We start from the raw sequence: 18,443 nt of genomic DNA, 5'->3' as shown, positions 1-18,443 counted from the left end.
ACCCTAAAGCGACAAGGAAAAATGTCTTCCTTCAAGCAAACGTTGAACACCCTAAGCGGCTCCTCTGGCTGTTGGCAGGACACTAGTTTGTAAACTTCCGCGGGGATACCATAAGGACTTTGCGCTTTCTTGTTTTCCAAGGTGAGAACCGCTTCTTTGAGCTCTCCCATTGTGAAAAGGGGGCAATCCTTTTTGTTGATCTATACTATGCCTTTATGGCGCATGCCTTCTCGTTGACGTGTAAATGTTGCACCAAACGGCGGAGCTTATGACACTCCCTCCGTAGGTCGGCAATTTCTGCCGTCCGCCAGTACATAGAAGGCTTGTCACGGCTGGGACCACTCTGGGACATGATAGCCTTACGCGCTGCCATTATCAGGTTCATCACTGATTTTACGACAGTGTCAGTTGCAACACTACTACCCCCGAAGCGCCCTCCAGCGCGACTCTGCCTCCTCAAAGAGCTTCGACGTGCTCCTTGAGCGTCAGATTGGTGCACGCCGGCAGGTAACGTCAACCACTTTAAACGGGTTGTACTGGTGATCACTAGCCGAGAAGTCTTCCAGCCGTCCACCGATAGTGCCAGAGATTCCGAAACTAAACTGATGTCAGGGATGCTTCTTTCGCACCTTTGGCGCCGGAACGTTGCGTGGATCCGGTGTTTAAAACTACGAGTCCAGTTCTCGCCGGAGTCTGGTTGAGGCGTGCCCCATTCAAGGGCCCTGTCATTAAAATCACCACCTACCACATCCCCCTTCGGGGACGCAGTCCCTACCCCAGTTCCCTGAGGCCTTACCTACGCTCAGCTGATCCCGGAATTCATGGACGGATCAGCGCTCGCTCGGGGCAACGCGGTCTACTAACACCGGTTCAATGCGCACTACTCGGCCAGGTGCTGAAGGGGCTGGCTCCTGATACACGTCACAACCACCTCAGCAGAGCTAGGCTCACATTACCCCATCGAAGTCGACAGAGATCTGGTGTCGGCTCTGGGGACTCCCAGGGAGGAGAACATTTACTATTTTACAACTTGATATATTTTTTTTTACAGCTTTTCAACTACTTACTTACCCCGGTAACATTTATTTTCGTTTCATTAGGTGTTTTCCTATCTAAATCCAAAATTTTGATGCCATAATAGTTCGGCATTTGCTTCGGTGTTTCCCATGATATGCTTATTGAATATTTGTTGGAGGAAAGATGAGTGTGATTAACTTGAAGACCTTTCGGTTTCTCAGGGGCTGTAAGGAAATAAAAATGTTAATTATTCAAAAAAGTTCATTTCATTTCAAGTTTTCGTTCGAATAAAGACTACATGAAAGGAAATACATAGTTCCCATTCTTGGGGGGAAATATTTCAGTGATGAAAGATATTCTAAGTAATATAAATTATGAATCTAATTTTATAGACTCACCGCAAACTGTTAAGTTGTTCCTATACCAATCTAAGCAAGCGGGTGCTTGGAATTCTTGCGATTGTAAGTCGCCCTCAAAGAGTTTATTGTTGTATTTATGAACACCTCTAACCCCCACTTGAAATGAACTTCCCACGGAAATATTGTGATGGGTCAGTGTGTATAATTCTTCGGGCTGAGAATAAAGTTGAACGAAAAATAATAATTAATTTTTAAAAACTAGTAAAAGAAAAATTATGTTAGGATGAAAATTGTAGTATTTGTGGTATCCGAATTTCCTATGTTAAGTATCTTTATTTCAAAGTCTTTAAAAGTTAAAATATCCATTCAGGTTTTTTTTTGTGTAAATAGCACCACAATGCTGTGTACTTTTGCACGCTAGCATGCAATCGGGTGCATTTCGATCTAACGAATTTATGTAGGCAATTGAGAAACATTTATTTATGTATTGTTGTGAAACTGCTGAATGCATGCTGTAGCATAGAATTGTTTTTGCTGCTCGTTGAACCTAAAATTTTCGATGACCGGCTATACGCAACAAAGGAGGCTGGTATACTCTTTGTTTTAGGCTATGGTGTTATCGCGTGGTGCAGACTATTTCGGGGGCTCAGTCGTGAGGAGTATTTTCGGAAAATTTGATGTCTACAAAACTTGAAAAAATCTGAAGAGATTAAAGCGAGTTGCGAAACGGACGAAGAAGTGAAAACCACTTTTAAGTTGTGCATTTTAGAGAAATCCTGGGCGGCACTTATAATTTTATGTCTTTATATTGAGCGTGTAAGAGACTTCGTGGAAAATTTGGCACTTTGTGGCGTGTAATTCCACCAGAGATGAAGATTGTAAAAGGGAGCCAGCTCCAAGCCAGTTGAAAAATCGCGACGGTAATCCTTCTTAAAAACTTATGCGGCTTTTAGTATCAACACTGTACGTTTTGATTTACCAACCCCTCCCAGGATTGAGGGGGTCAAGAGAGCCGTTTAATAGGAAGGTAAAGGCCCTCCTCTTTAGTTCGGTTGAAAAAATGCAGCGGTTGCCTTCTCTTGAAAAATTACGGTATTTCAGCGTTTCATATTATTTATATGATTGTTTTCAGCGCTGACGGGAGTGGGGATTTTCCATTGGTTCGAAGTTTTCTGGGGGGCGCGGAATAAAAATTTCAATTAAAAAGGGATAATAGGGGATCATTCATTCATTCATTCATCCCGAGTCCGGCTTTTCGGATGCCCCTCTCTCTAGTTCTCCTTGCAAATCACGGTGAGCTTATTAATGATATGAAAATTATGCCTTTTTGGAGCGTCGTAACTTTTTGAGGAGGGATTGGTTAGTTACTAATTTTAAGGGGGCCTAGAAAGAGCAGTCCTTCCTCTTTCCCTTCTCCTCTTTTACCCTCTTCTCTCCAGGAGTGGGTTTGACAAGTCAAATCTGACAATAACTTTTTAAGGAGAAAGGACCTCTTGTTCTTCCCTCCATACATCTTCTTTCGGGGATGGAATTCCCAAATGAAATCTACCATTATAACATCAAATAGCCTTATTTTGAGGGCTCGGAAATTTTTGAGTAGAAGTAAGTCATTCTCCTCTTCTATCTACATACCTTCCCATCCTCCTTCCTCATTGACGGACGCCCTACCTTTGTATGGGAGACTAGAGAGGTAACCACCACAAGTTTTTGTCGGGGTTGAAGAGAATGGGCTTCCCCTTTCCACACCATAATCACCCCACCCCTCCGAGGATGGGGTTGAAGATTCATCCTTTACTTTCCCTTGTTATCGATATTTTTTTTCTTCCTTATTGTGAAGAAAAGTAAGTGAAATGGACCGTAATTATATGATGAACTCTTGTAGCTAATACTTTGGTTTGAGGATACCTTTACCCCCTTCCTTATAGCTTGCCGTAGAACTTGCACCACATTTAAGGAGGATCATTAATTGACAGTGGTTAAAAAATGTCGAGATAGGGGCGGATTGCAAAGGCTACGCCTCATTACCATCAGAGAAACGAGAAACACTAATTGAGAATGCAATCCGTCGTGGCTTTCTTTCCTCATCGCGGATTTAGTTTCTTGTGCATTTTTACGTTTTTAAGTAGATATTCGTTTTCTCCTAGTTTGAAGTTTCAGGTTCTGGTGTGGTCCCATACCACACTCGAGTTTGGCTAGCACGAGTGTCAGCGGGATATTTTCGTAGACCGTCATTAAGTGCTGGCAGATTTGCACCGTCAACTCCGCTACTTTTTCGATTATTGGAATTGCTCTGCCCGCGTGGTTTACCAAAGTTAATCCAGATGATTACAAGGGAAGGAAAGGGAGGGCTATGCGGCGTGTTAAGTGGTTGATGAATGCTCATGTAGTTAGCACAAAAACGTCCGTAACCTGCAAAAGATATTCCAAAGGGGAAATTGTCAGTGTGTCTATCGATCCCTTTATAAATGTTGGCTAACCTAGGTTCGCCTAGGGGTGTTTTGTATTATAAGGGTTTTCTGAAGAGATGGAAGTAAGGGATTGAACGAGGAAACGGTCTACCAGATATGCAAAGGGAAATGGAATCACGGCATTATTTGTGCTCTGCTGGGTGAGTTTTTTCTGAAATTCGGGCCTTCAGTATCTTCTGGCGATCGCGCTGAAATAGTGGAAGGAACCTCTTATCTGCAGTGTTATCAGATCGAGGAGAATATCGCAAGGCGCAGATCACATGAGTGGAATGGTCTGACTGGTGCAAAGCCGTCTAGCGAGCCCAGATAACGTGACAACGTACTTTGGAAAACTCAGTAAAACAAGAATAAAATGTTGAGATAAGGGAAAGAGGTAAGTGAAGTATAGTTGGAGGTGCCCCACCATGTTAATCCAACCTCGTTTCTTTTGGTGGCAGGTCCTGCGACAGACCGACCATGGAAACGCATCCAATATCGTTATAAAACAAAGAGGACCCCAATTAGGTTATTGGAAAAGATAGAAGACCATCTGACTGGCAAGAGCACCAAAGTTCGAATATGGCAAAAGAAAGGAGAGCGATACCATCCGATCCGATTGCTGTCCCATACCATGAATGATCTGAAAAGTAAAGTTCGTGGGTGAATCACAACCGTTTTATGTCTCCCTCTCACGATTTCTAGTGGTATTCCACAATAGGTGTGATCGACGTATCAACAAATGTCTTAAATCAAAAATTTCCCGCAATGTCGTCCGCCTTGTCGCCCATTGAGTTTTGGCCGACTATAAAAGACAATGAACGGTGCCTCGCGGTAATGGAGACGAGCATTTTGCGTTAGATCAAGGGCGTAACATACCATGATTACATTGGAAATGAGGACATCCGTGATCGATTAAAAACGACCAAAAGGCCGGACGAAATAACGTTGGCTTGATATGCTAAATGGTGATTTGTGAGTCTCACGACTCATGACTCCATTAATCAAAACGAGACGACCTCGTTTCAGGACGGTACAAAGGCTGAAGAAGAAGAAGTGCGTGCGTGACTGCGGAAGGGATTGGAGATGGAAGGCGGTGACCACTATCTCCAACCCTCCTTGGGTATTGTTCCGATAATTATCCAACCAATAAAATTTTTAATGATTTGAAAATATATCCTTTCGGAGCGTCCAAATTATTTAAGGCGAGTGACGGGCTCGCTGCTAGTTTTAAGCAAGCCCAGAAAGGAGAAACTTTTTTCTTTATCTTGTATGCTTCCTTTACCGCCTTCTCTTCCAGGAGTGGGTTTGACAAAACTTTATAAAACTCTACTATGATGATATCAAAAAGATTTGTCTTTGAAGTGCACACTTTCCGCTGTGTGAGCTGGGACTTAAGAATTCACTCAACATGGTCTTTGCGGCCGCAAAAGTTATGATGGGAGGTTCATGGAGTTCTGCAATTTTCACCGCCTCGTCATTGGTGGCACATTGTTCGAGTGCAAAGTTTGCCATAAGGTCAGTTGAGTTTCAACTGACCGACACCGTACAAGCAATCAGATCAAGCACTTGGCGATCAGCAGTAGATTTAGAAGTTGTCTTCTGGATTGCATAATAATAGAGTCGCTGGCATCGGCCTTGAAAGGGGTCACCATTTGATCGTCGCTTTTATGCGCTTGCGTGCTTCGTTCGTGATTTCTCGCAGGGATGGAGAGCTGTGAACCCCAAAATTCAACCTCAACCTATATGATCCAGCTGTCGCTTGACAGTGGGAGAGCTATAGTTAGGACGTCAGACAACTTTTAGGGATATCGAATTGATGAACCTCGGCACAAAACCGGGATGTCTGGAGTTCCTTATTGAGGCAGGCCTAGACCGGATACCGGTTGTTGCGCCGTTGATGAAAATGATGATGATACTTATGGTTCATGATAAGATTGCTACTGATAAGAATACTAGTTATGGGTCTCCTCTATTCCTCGTCTTGTTTAGAAGTATTCCGGCGTGTCATGGTCTATAAGATCAGGTGGAACGCATATTTGCTGCGAAGTGATGTTATAAGCAGTGGCAAGGTGGAGGGGCTAGGATTGTTTGCGGTTGTCAGGTCGTTGGATGAGAGTGTTATTAGATGGAACGGAAGTAGAAAAGGCGGGGTCACGTATGAGAACGTCAGGCAAAGGGAGCCCTATCCTGGATTTTGGGCATGGTAGCTTGGATTATGTTCTTTCTCGAGGAAGCTTGCTTCCTGTCAGGGTTGTGTTCTGTGTGGGGCAGATTCATAGGACTAGTTACATGTCCTCTGTGTCTATTCGGCGTACTCTGACGTGCCAGCACTAGAGGACATGGGCGTTTACCTGCTAGCAGTTATAGGTTTCGTCGGAATTTCTCAAAGCTGCTTCCTTTGTAGTATGATAGGAGGATGGCCATAGTGGCCATGGTGGGTAACCACCAATTCCTTGTGGTTTGTGCTAGTGTTGTGCTGTGTGGAAAGAATTGGTCACTTTTTTGGTTTTAATGCATAGTGGAGTTACTCCAACTCTGGTGGAAAGGATTGGTCATAGCTCAATGATTCCATAGTGCCGTTCCCACGAACTTCAGTATGGTGAACAGACGCCAGTGTGCAACGGAATAAATCTGCCCATGAAGCTTCATCGAAGGTTACCTGGTATCATGGAATCGCGACCTTTGAGAGCATATATTGCAGTGCAAGGCCTGGAGGATGTGCATTTGATCTGGTTATTTACGGTTGGGCTTCGTTGAGTTTCATGGCGTATGCGGTTATGCCCATGTCATGGGCAGAGTTCCTTATGGGATTAATGCGGAGTCAAGGTAAGGTCACATCGATTCGTGTCCGAAAAGGACCATGAGATTATGTTTAATAGTGTAGGTAGTGTAGTATAGGTGCGGTGGAAAGATGGTGGATTCCCTTTGGGTCCGGACTTTTATCGGGGGCCCAAAATGGGAATTTCACGAAAAAAGGATAATAAGGGGTCCGGCATAATTTTTACCCCAGACCCGTACAATTTTTGCATATTTTGTACTCTGGGCCCGGATTTCCCCTCCATGGCCCTGGTCTACTGAGATGTGGAACCATTTATTCCCTCGTTTCATGTAGGATTTTTTGGAGGAAAGATATCTAGTTGCTGTAACGGAAAAATAATCTAATTGTTTCCATTTAAAATGTCTGGTCTTGTCATATATATTCTGAGTTAAATACCTGTCGAATTTCTTTAACAGCTGGTACGCCTGCATAGAACAAAACGACATCATAAAAACAAGTCATATCTGGAATATATGAGTTAAATTTATATTTTAAATTTCAGCTAAAAAGATTTTATGTTATTAATACTAACCGTCAGCAGGGAGCCATCCTATTTGTGCCTGTAACATGCCCTTCTTGTCCTTTTCAGCCTCAAATTTAATAAGGGTGATGTTCTTAACATCCGCCGGTTTGTAGACGTCTGGTAGTGTTGTGAATTCTGCATTTTCGACAATACGTGTTACTCTATTGTTGCTGGTCACCATTGTTAAGGATACCACATATGAAGAATTTTGGTTTAAGTCTCCTACGTTGACAATAGCACTGTTTGCCTGGGGATTAAAAAAGGGGGTGGGAAATTTTAATATGACAAAATGTAACAAAGAACATCAAAGTTTGGAAAGTACACCTGCTAAAATATATGGTTCAGAAGGTTGTAGGTAGTCTACATGAAACGAAGTGCAAGTTCAGAGTTCGAAACGTCAATTAGAACAAAGCAACAGTTGAAAGTCAAAGTGAAATTGGAATTAATTGAAAAAGTTATTCCATCAGCAGCAGTTGGATTAGTTGTAATTTTCAGCGTTTCAGATCCAACTCATACATTTTAATATGAAAATAATTATTGGAATTTTGTGAGAATTCCCTGGATTTCCTTCTATTTATAGACCCGTCGACGTACATACCTTTCTGTAATAATTCTCTTCGGGAAACTTGTGCTTCTCGATTATCATCCACATTTTGCAGAAGGAAGTATTAACGTACATCCAATAATTAAATGGGAAAATCGTGGAAGCCGAAATGAAAATTAAGCTGAGATTATCAAACCTACTACACTATTTTGGTCGAACTTTGGTTATTTTCCAGGGCTGTAGAAACAAAATCCGGGCAGAGGATAAAAGTGTTGCAGGAGTCTTTATTATCCTTTTTTTGCATTCAAATTTCTATTCCTGGTCCCAGAGGAAACTCTTGTTCCAGGAGGAATTCCCCCTTTCCCATCCCCCTCTTGTCAGTGTAAAACCTCTGGCTCATTACCGGGAGGCAAACATTGTCAGTTACGGAGCCTTATATTTTCAGTCATACAAAAAGTACCAGGGAGATTTTGCAGTATCTATTCATCATCCCTAACAACACAGTTTTGATTGCGGATTAAAGCTTCTAGAGGGGTTGTCTAGTGGCAGGAATGCTCAGATAACTTATGGGAATATGCTATTGATGATCTATGTCACCTGTCTGTCATCAACTTGTGCTCAAGGTATGGGACAGCGAATCAATCCCTGACGACTGGCAACGAGGCATTTTTGTCCCATACATAAAAAGGGAGATTTCAGATAGTGCAGCAATTATAGAGGTATCACGTTGCTGAGTACCACCTATTAGATATTCTCCGCTATCTTACGAGGTCGGACAGTCCCATATGCCCAGAACATCATTGGCCCATACCAAAGAGGCTTTACTCCCGGAAAATCAGCAACAGATCAGATTTTCTCTGTGTGGCAAGCAATGAAAAAACTGTTGGAATATGGACATTCGTTGTACCATCTTTTCATCGGCTTAAAACCGCCTATGATATAATAGCCAGGGTAAAACTGTACACGGCCATGAGAGAACTCGGTATCCCGACGAAATTAATAAGACTGACTAGGCTGATCCTGACCAATGTGGGAGGCCATATAAACGCAGCAGGATCACTCTCAAGACCATTCAACATCAACAACGGTCTACGACAAGGGGATGCCCTATCATCTGTCCTCTTTAATTTGGCCCTCGAGAAAGTGATCCGTGATGCTGAGGTAAATGCGAGAGGTACGATCCTCTTTAAGTCCACTCAACTACTGGCCTATGCTGACGATATCGTCATCATGGGAAGAATGACCCGAAACGTACAAACTGCCTTCATCCAGATCGAGCTGGCGGCAATTAGCGCGAGGTCTTGGGCTGCACATCAATGAAGACAAGACAAAATATATGATGGCAACGTCAGCACCAAAATCCAACCAACCAACAAAATCATACCGCACTGGTCGATCACACTCACAACCGATAACAGCTACGCTGATGAAATCCGCGCACAGTTGTTGGCAGCCAACAGAGCCAATTTCAGCTTACAAGAACTGTTCTGCTCGAAACGTCTCACCATAGGGTCAAAGCTCTTACTTGCCAGTTCTCATGTATTCCTCGGAGACTTCTTAGCAAGAAATATTGCGAACTCTTGGTCACGTTCAAGAGAAGAATCCTCTGAAGAATTTTTGGCCCCCTACATGTGGATGGACGATTCTGTAGCCTACATAACGACGAAATCTATGAGCGATACCATGACGGTCAGGTTGTCGATAAGGAGGATGATCCAGCCCGGAAAGTCTATAAGGGCAATATCAATGGCTAGAAAAAGAAGACGAGGCAGACCCTGTCTAAGATGTGATGGCGTAGATCAGGACGCCAGACAGCTTTTAGGGATATCGAATTGGTGGACCTCGGCGCAAAATCGGGATGTCTGGAGTTCCTTATTAAGGCAGGCCTAGACCGGATACCGGCTGTCACTTTGGGCCCTGTGACAGGTTGCTGCACCGCTGGGAGGACAGGTGGATGTTGCATTTCTGGGATTCGTGTCCATGTTCGTGTCCTTATCAAAGCAGATGGGTACACAACGTGTATACTTCTTGAGTTGTTGTATAAAAAACGCTTTTAGGACGATCGGGTTCACACTGAATGCAATCAAATCTGTTTTCTAAACTCTTGACCATTGCTGGTGGTCAAAGGGTAGTATAGGTCCCGGCGCGAAACGTGGATTGGTACCCACGATGGAGCATAAAACCTGGGAAATGACTGCTGAACCAACACCAACAGCTCTACTACCAAACCCTATCTCCACCTCCACGTGGTGACCGCTGGCGGAGAAGGATGAAGGCGAGTCTCCCGCGCCTAAAAACGGGACAAATTGTACCAACTGGTCCTCCAGGTTGGGGGTTGGGTAGGGCTGACAACCCTACACGGAAAACAACTTGTTACGAAGCCACAACAGGAGCCTCGGATAGGACGGATTTTAAAACGACGGACCCGGCAACGAAAAAGGAACAACGATTTGCGCATTTTCTCATGGAACGTGCGCTCCCTGTACAGAGATGAAGCTGATAAGCAGCTAGCCGATACCCTGTCCCAATATAGGGCTGATGTCACAGCGTTGCAAGAGATGCGATGGACAGGGACCGGTTTCCTGGAGAAGAGCCACTACACCATATATTATAGCGGTCATCCAGTAAACCATGTGCTCGGAGTAGGTTTCTTAGTCAGCCAAAAAATGAAACCTGCTGTTATCGGCTTTGAAAGCATAAGCGAACGGCTATGCACTCTGCGCTTGCGAGGCAAGTTTAGAAATATAAGCCTCATAAACGTTCACGCCCCTACAGAGGAGACTGCAGAGTCGGAGAAGGATACCTTCTACGAGGCAGTAGAAAGAACCCTCGAAGCCTGTCCCAGATATGATATCAAAATCATACTTGGGGATTTTAACAGCCAAGTAGGGAAGGAGCCCGTATTCAGGCGATACGTTGGCTCCCATAGCTTACACGAAAAAACAAATGATAACGGACTGCGGACTATTCAATTAGCAGGGTCACACGAAATGGTTGTTGGAAGTACCTGGTTTGCGCGGAAAGCGGTCCACAAACATACGTGGGCCTCTCCAGATGGGACCACTTTCAACCAAATTGACCACGTGTTGATCGAACGCCGCCACCTCTCAGCCTTGATGAATGTCAGAACATATAGGGGGGCCAATATAGACTCGGATCACTATCTCGTTGGCATGGTGCTCCGAGCTCGAATAACAATACCACCTAGAATCCCCTCTGACAATCAGGTGAGAGTGAACACTGAAGCCATCCACAACACAACCCTCCACGACACCTATAAGAGGGAAATGGATGCCGCAATAACCGCAGTCAACAGAGGACCTGGAGATGAAGCATCAACTAATGATCTTCACAACCACCTGAAGAACGTTAGCATGGATACGGCCACAAGTATACTTGGCCCCAGCCGCAAAAGGAGTCGGAACGGCTGGTTTGACGATGAATGTAAGCTAGCAACGGAACGGAAGAATGCCGCATACCGAGTAATGTTGCATTCTCAAAGAACGCGGGCACGCGCAGAGACTTATCACGAACTCCGTCGAGCGGAGAAGCGACTTCACAGACGGAAAAAGGAAGCCTGGGAGAACCAACAAGTCTGTGAACTAGAAAAGTACAGGGAGCAACCGCACCAGGCGCGGAAGTTTTACCAACAAGTCAGCAGGATGAAGCCTTATACACCTCGATGCTCATCCTGCCGAGACAAAGAGGGAAATCTGATTTCCGGCAGAATGGGCATATTGGAGCGATGGGTTGAGTACTTTGATGAGCTACTGAACAACCAGAACATCGGCGAGTTGGAGGTCCCGCCAACTGAAGACGACGGACAAATACTGCCACCACCAAGTTTACTCCGTCGAGCGGAGAAGCGACTTCACAGACGGAAAAAGGAAGCCTGGGAGAACCAACAAGTCTGTGAACTAGAAAAGTACAGGGAGCAACCGCACCAGGCGCGGAAGTTTTACCAACAAGTCAGCAGGATGAAGCCTTATGCACCTCGATGCTCATCCTGCCGAGACAAAGAGGGAAATCTGATTTCCGACAGAATGGGCATATTGGAGCGATGGGTTGAGTACTTTGATGAGCTACTGAACAACCAGAACATCGGCGAGTTGGAGGTCCCGCCAACTGAAGACGACGGACAAATACTGCCACCACCAAGTTTAGGAGAAACAGTCCGTGCAATTCATCGGCTAAAAAATCATAAGTCGCCAGGAGCCGATGGAATTACAGCCGAATTGGTTAAATATGGAGGCGACCAGTTACACCAAGTGGTTCATCAACTTGTGCTCAAGGTATGGGACAGCGAATCAATGCCTGACGATTGGCAACGAGGCATAATCTGTCTCATACATAAAAAGGGAGATATCACACAGTGCAGCAATTATAGAGGTATCACGTTGCTGAGTACCATCTATAAGATATTCTCCACTATCTTGCTAGGCCGGATAGCCCCATACGCCCAGAACATCATTGGCCCATACCAGAGAGGCTTCACTCCAGGCAAATCAGCGACAGATCAGATTTTCTCTCTGCGGCAGGCGATGGAAAAACTGTTGGAATATGGACAACAGTTGCACCATCTGTTCATCGACTTTAAAGCCGCGTATGATAGCATAGCCAGGGTAAAACTGTACACGGCCATGAGAGAATTCGGTATCCCAACGAAATTAATAAGACTGACTAGGCTGACCCTGACCAATGTGCGAGGCCAGATAAAAGCAGCAGGATCACCCTCAAGACCATTCGACATCAACAACGGTCTACGACAAGGGGATGCGCTATCATGCGTCCTCTTTAACCTGGCCCTAGAGAAAGTGATCCGTGATGCTGAGGTGAATGCGAGAGGTACGATCCTCTTCAAGTCCACCCAACTACTGGCCTATGCTGACGATATCGACATCATGGGAAGAACCACCCGAGACGTGCAAACTGCCTTCATCCAGATCGAGCAGGCGCTGATTGGCGCGAGATCTTGGGCTGCACATCAATGAAGGCAAGACAAAATATATGGTGGCAACGTCAGCACCGAAGACCAATCAACCAACAACATCAAACCGCACTGGTCAAACACAAACACGAACAAGAATAAGGATAGGAGAATACAACTTTGAGACCGTTGACAATTTCTCCTATCTAGGGTCAAAAATCACAACCGATAACAACTACGATGATGAAATCCGCGCACGGTTGTTGTCAGCCAACAGAGCCTATTTCAGCTTACAAGGACTGTTCCACTCGAAACGTCTCACCATAGGGTCAAAGCTCTTACTGTACAAGACTATGATCATGTATTCCTCGGAAACTTGGGTTCTTAGCAAGAAGAATTGCGAACTCTTGGCCGCGTTCGAGAGAAGAATCCTCCGAAGAATTTGTTGGCCCCCTACATGAGGATGGACGATTCCGTAGCCTACACAATGACGAAATCTATGAGCGATACCATGACCGTCCGGTTGTGGATAAAATCCGGCTCAATAGGTTACGGTGGGCGGGTCACTTAATCCGTATGGATGAAGATGATCCCACCCGGAAAGTCTATAAGGGCAATATCTATGGTAGGAAAAGAAGACGAGGCAGACCCTGCCTAAGATGGAGCGATGGCGTGGGCCAGGACGCCAGACAGCTTTTAGGGATATCGAATTGGTGGACCTCGGCGCAGAACCGGGATGTCTGGAGTTCCTTATTAAGGCAGGCCTAGACCGGATACCGGTTGTTGCGCCGTTGTTGATGATGATGATGATGACCATTGCTACGTTAGCAAGTCGGTTAATACACCAGGAATTTGTAATAGGTAGCTGAAGACAATTGCGGTCTAATTAACCCCAAGTCCTTCGTCTACCAAGGCTGTTAATATCTGGTATTAGTAACAGATCCTGCACTATTATAAAATCAGTGCAGATCTAGACTGAATAGTTAAAAAATTGGATAGTTTGTAGTTGGAGGTAGCACATATTTGTCCCTCGTCGTCTTGTGCTGTCAGGGGCTATGTTACTTACTCTCACGCTCGTAGGAATCAAATGAGAACTATTATAGAAGGATAAAAACAATAAAACTAATAAACAATCGGGACCCCATATTGCACGGAGACAGGTGTATCAAATGGATACACATCTCGGGAACACTGGACATCGGAGGTACCTTCAATAAAGCATCCGACGCGGAAAAATAGATTATCCTTACCCAGAAGGAAGTCAGAAACACGTTGGACTTTAGAGTGAACAAAACGATAGAAATGGACAAGTGGGGGTACCAATGGGTACCAGTTCTGCATTTCTGATGTTGTTCACAGGCTGTGGTACTAGCACGTATAGGAGTATAATAGTAAAATAACTCTTAGAGGAGATAACTAATGCTGGAATAATTTTATCAGGGTAGGAGGATTTCTATGAATAACACAATGCGGCTTTGCCCCTCCCCCAAAATGCGGTTCAGGGGAGTCCTCTGAACCCGGTTGTGATGGATGAAATGAGTTTGAACGTCGCTCTGGTAACAGTTGGCTCGAATATATGATAGGGAAACTTTGTTTGGGGACCATGGTGACCATTATGAGAGCTTTGTGGCCTTTTGCAACTTACGTCGCCTTATCGTTGGCGGTATATTGTTCGATCGCGGAGTCTGCCACAAGGTCATCTGTGTTACCTGTAACTTACATCTTATCAGATCGATCCAATCGTATTCAGATTTAGGCGTTGCCTTACGAATGTACATAATAAGCTGGGCGCTGATATCGGCTACGAGCGATATCATCACTTGGTGGTTTGCTTGTGTTTCTTTGCATATTACGTCCACGTCGACTTGCAAACGTGGGAGGCCTCGACCCTCAATCTCAACATGGTCCGCTTTTGTTATCCGGCTGTCACAGAGTATTGGTGAGCAAAATTATGCCGTCATGAAAAGTGCTCTTTTTGGATGTGTAAACACAAAACCTTATTAAAATCGGTTTACTGTCTGTCTGTCTGTCCGTCACACGCATTTTTCTCGGAGACGGTTATAGCGATTGACACCAAATTTGGTAGAAAGGTGGGAACTGTGAACGCTCACGCATACAGTGAATTACATCCTTTTACGTTGAATTTAAGGGGGGGTCCCCATACATGCAAAAGGGGGGTGTAAAATTTTTTTTCATCAAATATAGTCATATGGGGTATCAAATTAAAGGTCTCGATTAGTACTTTTCCAAGCCGATCTTAGTTTTGACATTCGTTGGAAGGGTGGGGAGCGCGGGGGGTTGAAAGTGATCACTTCTTTAAGGAGGCCATTCTCAGAAACTACCAAACCGAAAAATCTGAAAAAAAATCAGGAGGCTGCCACTATATGGTGTCTGGGCTCCGAAATACCTTCCATGCTGATATCTGTTTAAATAAAGTTAATAATAGTATATTACTACAATTTTTTGTAATTGGTTAGAAACCCCCCTTAAGTTCATCCTAGTACCATGAAATACCTCAAATTTGTTGCTTCTTTGAAAATTGAAGACTATGAATGTCAATATCACCCGAAAGTGGATACTCTCACATAATATATGGATATATTACGTGCTACGTACTAACCTTTCGTACCTGAAGCGCCCAGCTTCCAGTTTCCCGACTTGTTTCTAGTGCAAGTGAAATTATTCGGCTTATATATGATCTGGTCATTGCACCCTCACTATGCCCATTAATAGACAGGGCATCGATTGAGTTGATGAATTTGTATACCTCGGAAGCGTTGTTTCTGCCGACGGCATCACCGAATTTGATGTCGCTTTGATGGCTACGACCTTTGGTTATCGAAAATTGACTATGATTCGTTTTCGGAATGCGCACAAGTTCCTCAACGACGGTAGCGAGGGTACTCAGAATGCTCCCTTTCTCCAACTTGAGTGGAAATTCCACCGACATAAGCTGGAAATTCTGGGCCTTAGCGATGTAAGATTATGGGACTCTGGAAAGTACACTCTTTCTCTCTCTCTCTTGCCACACTAATGGCAATGTGGTTTTGTACCTTGGAAAGCCTCGTGGTAGCAGACGTGGATCCGGTGTCGGGCTGTTTTTGATGACTACCGCAAGGTGCGTTCTCTTGATCTGGAAGCCGCTTTCTGACAGATTTGTAGCTGCTAGATTTCGGTCCAGATTTAGGAACATCACAATTGTACAATGCTACACTCTAATGGAGACTTCCGATGTAGTGGAGAAGAATGCTTTCTACGAGTAATTAAACGCGATTCAGGGGAAACATCCTAAGGGTGACATTGTGATCGTGATGGGTGATTTGAATACCAAGGTGGGATCTAAAAACATCTTGCTGGACCTGTGGTAGGGAAACGCAGTCTTGGCGACCGCAGTTTCGTGGATTTCTGCAACATCCACTATTGTTCGAGCACATATTTTGTTATAAGGTCGGTTGGGTTTCAACTGATCGCTGCCGTTTGAGTGATCAGATCGATCATTTGGTGATCATGTAGCAGATTTAAGAGTTGTCTCCTGGATGTGCGTAAGAAGAGAGACACTGACATCGGCTTCGATGTTCGCTTACGATCACTTGCGTGCTGCTTCCGCTACTTCTCGCAGGTTTGAGAAGCTCCGATCCCTAAGTGCAACTTTCACCGCTTGTATCATCCAACCGTCGCTCGGCAGTGGGAAAGCTGCATATCTTGCTAACCAGATGGCAGATACACCGGGTTTGACGCGTTCGAACGCCAATATCGGGCGAAATCCCTAGAAGTTCAGTGTAGTGAATGCCGTGACAAGAGAGGATTTGCTATTGCATTAGCCAGGGAAGTGCAAAATGCTGTAGATTGCAATAATTTTTGAATTGTATACCGCATGACAAAGGAGCGTATATGTAATGGCAAATCTTTCGATAGTCCTGTGAAGGATGTCAACAGTCAACTTCTCATCCACGATGATGATCAACACTTCATCACGGTTCTTAATGGCAATTACTGCAGATGTACTGCTTCCACTCGTACAGAAATCTTGGGAATCCGAGACCTTTCCAACAGAGGGGAAGAATGGGATGGTCGTTAAGATCCCAAAGAAAGGCACCCGTTTTTGGTGTGAAACAAAGCAAACTTCCTTCTATTTAGGTTCATAATCGACAACAGCTATGATGATGAAATCCGCGAATGGTTGTTGACAATCAACAGGGGCTGTTCAATCAATTCTACCGATCCCTTAAAGTGGCCAAACCTCCTACTGCACAAGACAATGGTCTTTTCAGTTGCCAGACATACCTTGCAAATCCTGCTTTTAGTATTATTATTATTATTCTGTTAAGGGAAAGTCGCACAGCGCCCTTAAAGAAGTATTGTGCCCCTTTTACTGGAAATAGTGTACCTATTAAACATAGTATCTCAAGCAAGCCTATTACCGTCAGGAACTTTAATATATCCCCTACTTCCAGATCTTTCAGCTTTGCATCTGGTATTAATTGTTCTCCCAGATACCTCGACCTATTTTGCCGAACACTGTCCCAGGACGTGTATAGAGGTTTCGTCATCTGCAGGCAATGTCCGTATATATCCCTAGATTCCCTAGGTGGTAGTTCAGCCGACAGTGACCAGTGAGAATTCCCACTATGATTCGGAGGTTATTTTTGGTGAGGTTTAAGCAATCTTTGTGCGCATGGGTTTGTATCCCCCAATAAGCACCCTGGACTGTTTCATTCCTGGTAGGCCCGGCCAGTATAGTTCTCTCGACCGTTCTTGTTCATTTGTTAGTGTCATAGCCATGAAACCGTTTCCGATTCCGCAGAAGGGTACTGATCCATGTAAAGGGGTCCCTGCTCTCTTCTTGGCTAGTTCGTCCGCTGCCTCGTTGCCTCCCAACCCAGCATGCCCTGGAACCCAAAGTATCCAGACCTTGTTGAACGAGCCGAGTGTATTCAGTTACTTAAAGCACACCAGTTTAGAGTTCACCTGGTTGGACCTTAGTGCCTTGATAGCTGTTTGGCTATCGGTAAGAATAGCTATGTTCTGCCCCCTGTAGCTCCTTTGGAGATAAAAGGAGACACATCTGTCTATGGCGTTCCGTTTCGCTCATTGGATCAAAGTACATTTTCCTTGGACCAATGTCAACGGCACTCGCTCCCTCTGCTGTGAGGGAAGTGCTTTTATGATAGTAATACAATTTGTAAACTCAGGACGCTAGGCAGATGCTAGGGAGATCGGATTGATGGAACTTGGTGTGGAATGCCTTGGTCTAAATTAGAGAGTGATGAGAGAGGCTTTTTGGGTAAACAAGAAATAAGTGTCTCTCTGGCCATACTAATTTTTGGTTTCATCCTAGATTGAAGGTTCTCAACCAAATATATTTCTATTAAAATTTATAAAATAATGTTTGAAAGACTTAATTAACGTTGAGAAAACAACTTTTTTTCAGGAGCGTTTCGTTATGCAATTTTTTGAATATCCTTATTTTTGAGCTGCATCATTGTCGCCCAGAGCAGATTCATTCGTATAGAATAATTCGACCTACACGTGCTTATTCAAATCAACTAAAATCAAAATGAGATGAACATTTCAGAATAAGTGAAATGAATAAAACATTTTGTATATCACGACGTCAATCTGGCAAGCTGGTGGCTTTGCCTGCATCATGACGTGAATCAAAGGTCCCTCCAGGGAAAAACATTTTAATTATATGGAATTTGAAGGAAAAAAAAGTGAACATGAAATTTCCTAGCTTTTGCCAGAGGATACGACCAGCATAAGTTTCGAATTTCTATTCGAAGGTCCTGGTCCGATGTTTAATTTTTC

At 44.3% G+C, this 18,443-nt stretch overlaps 1 protein-coding gene across 1 annotated transcript in view; it reads right to left on the bottom strand.

The window, feature by feature from the left end:
- The window catches only part of LOC119647224 (tyrosine-protein kinase receptor torso), a 108,572-nt gene that overhangs the window by 33,954 nt on the left and 56,175 nt on the right, over nt 1–18,443 (bottom strand). The window contains exons 3-6 of the mRNA XM_038048056.1: nt 7,174–7,411; nt 7,038–7,105; nt 1,416–1,590; nt 1,072–1,241 (exon numbers count right to left, since the gene is read on the bottom strand). Coding sequence (XP_037903984.1) covers nt 1,072–1,241; nt 1,416–1,590; nt 7,038–7,105; nt 7,174–7,411 — 651 coding nt within the window. The remainder of the gene's footprint in view (nt 1–1,071; nt 1,242–1,415; nt 1,591–7,037; nt 7,106–7,173; nt 7,412–18,443) is intronic.

The sequence above is a fragment of the Hermetia illucens genome, chromosome 1, assembly GCF_905115235.1.
Source record: "Hermetia illucens chromosome 1, iHerIll2.2.curated.20191125, whole genome shotgun sequence".
Taxonomy (NCBI): domain Eukaryota; kingdom Metazoa; phylum Arthropoda; class Insecta; order Diptera; family Stratiomyidae; genus Hermetia; species Hermetia illucens.
This window is presented reverse-complemented; position numbering and strand designations above follow the sequence as displayed.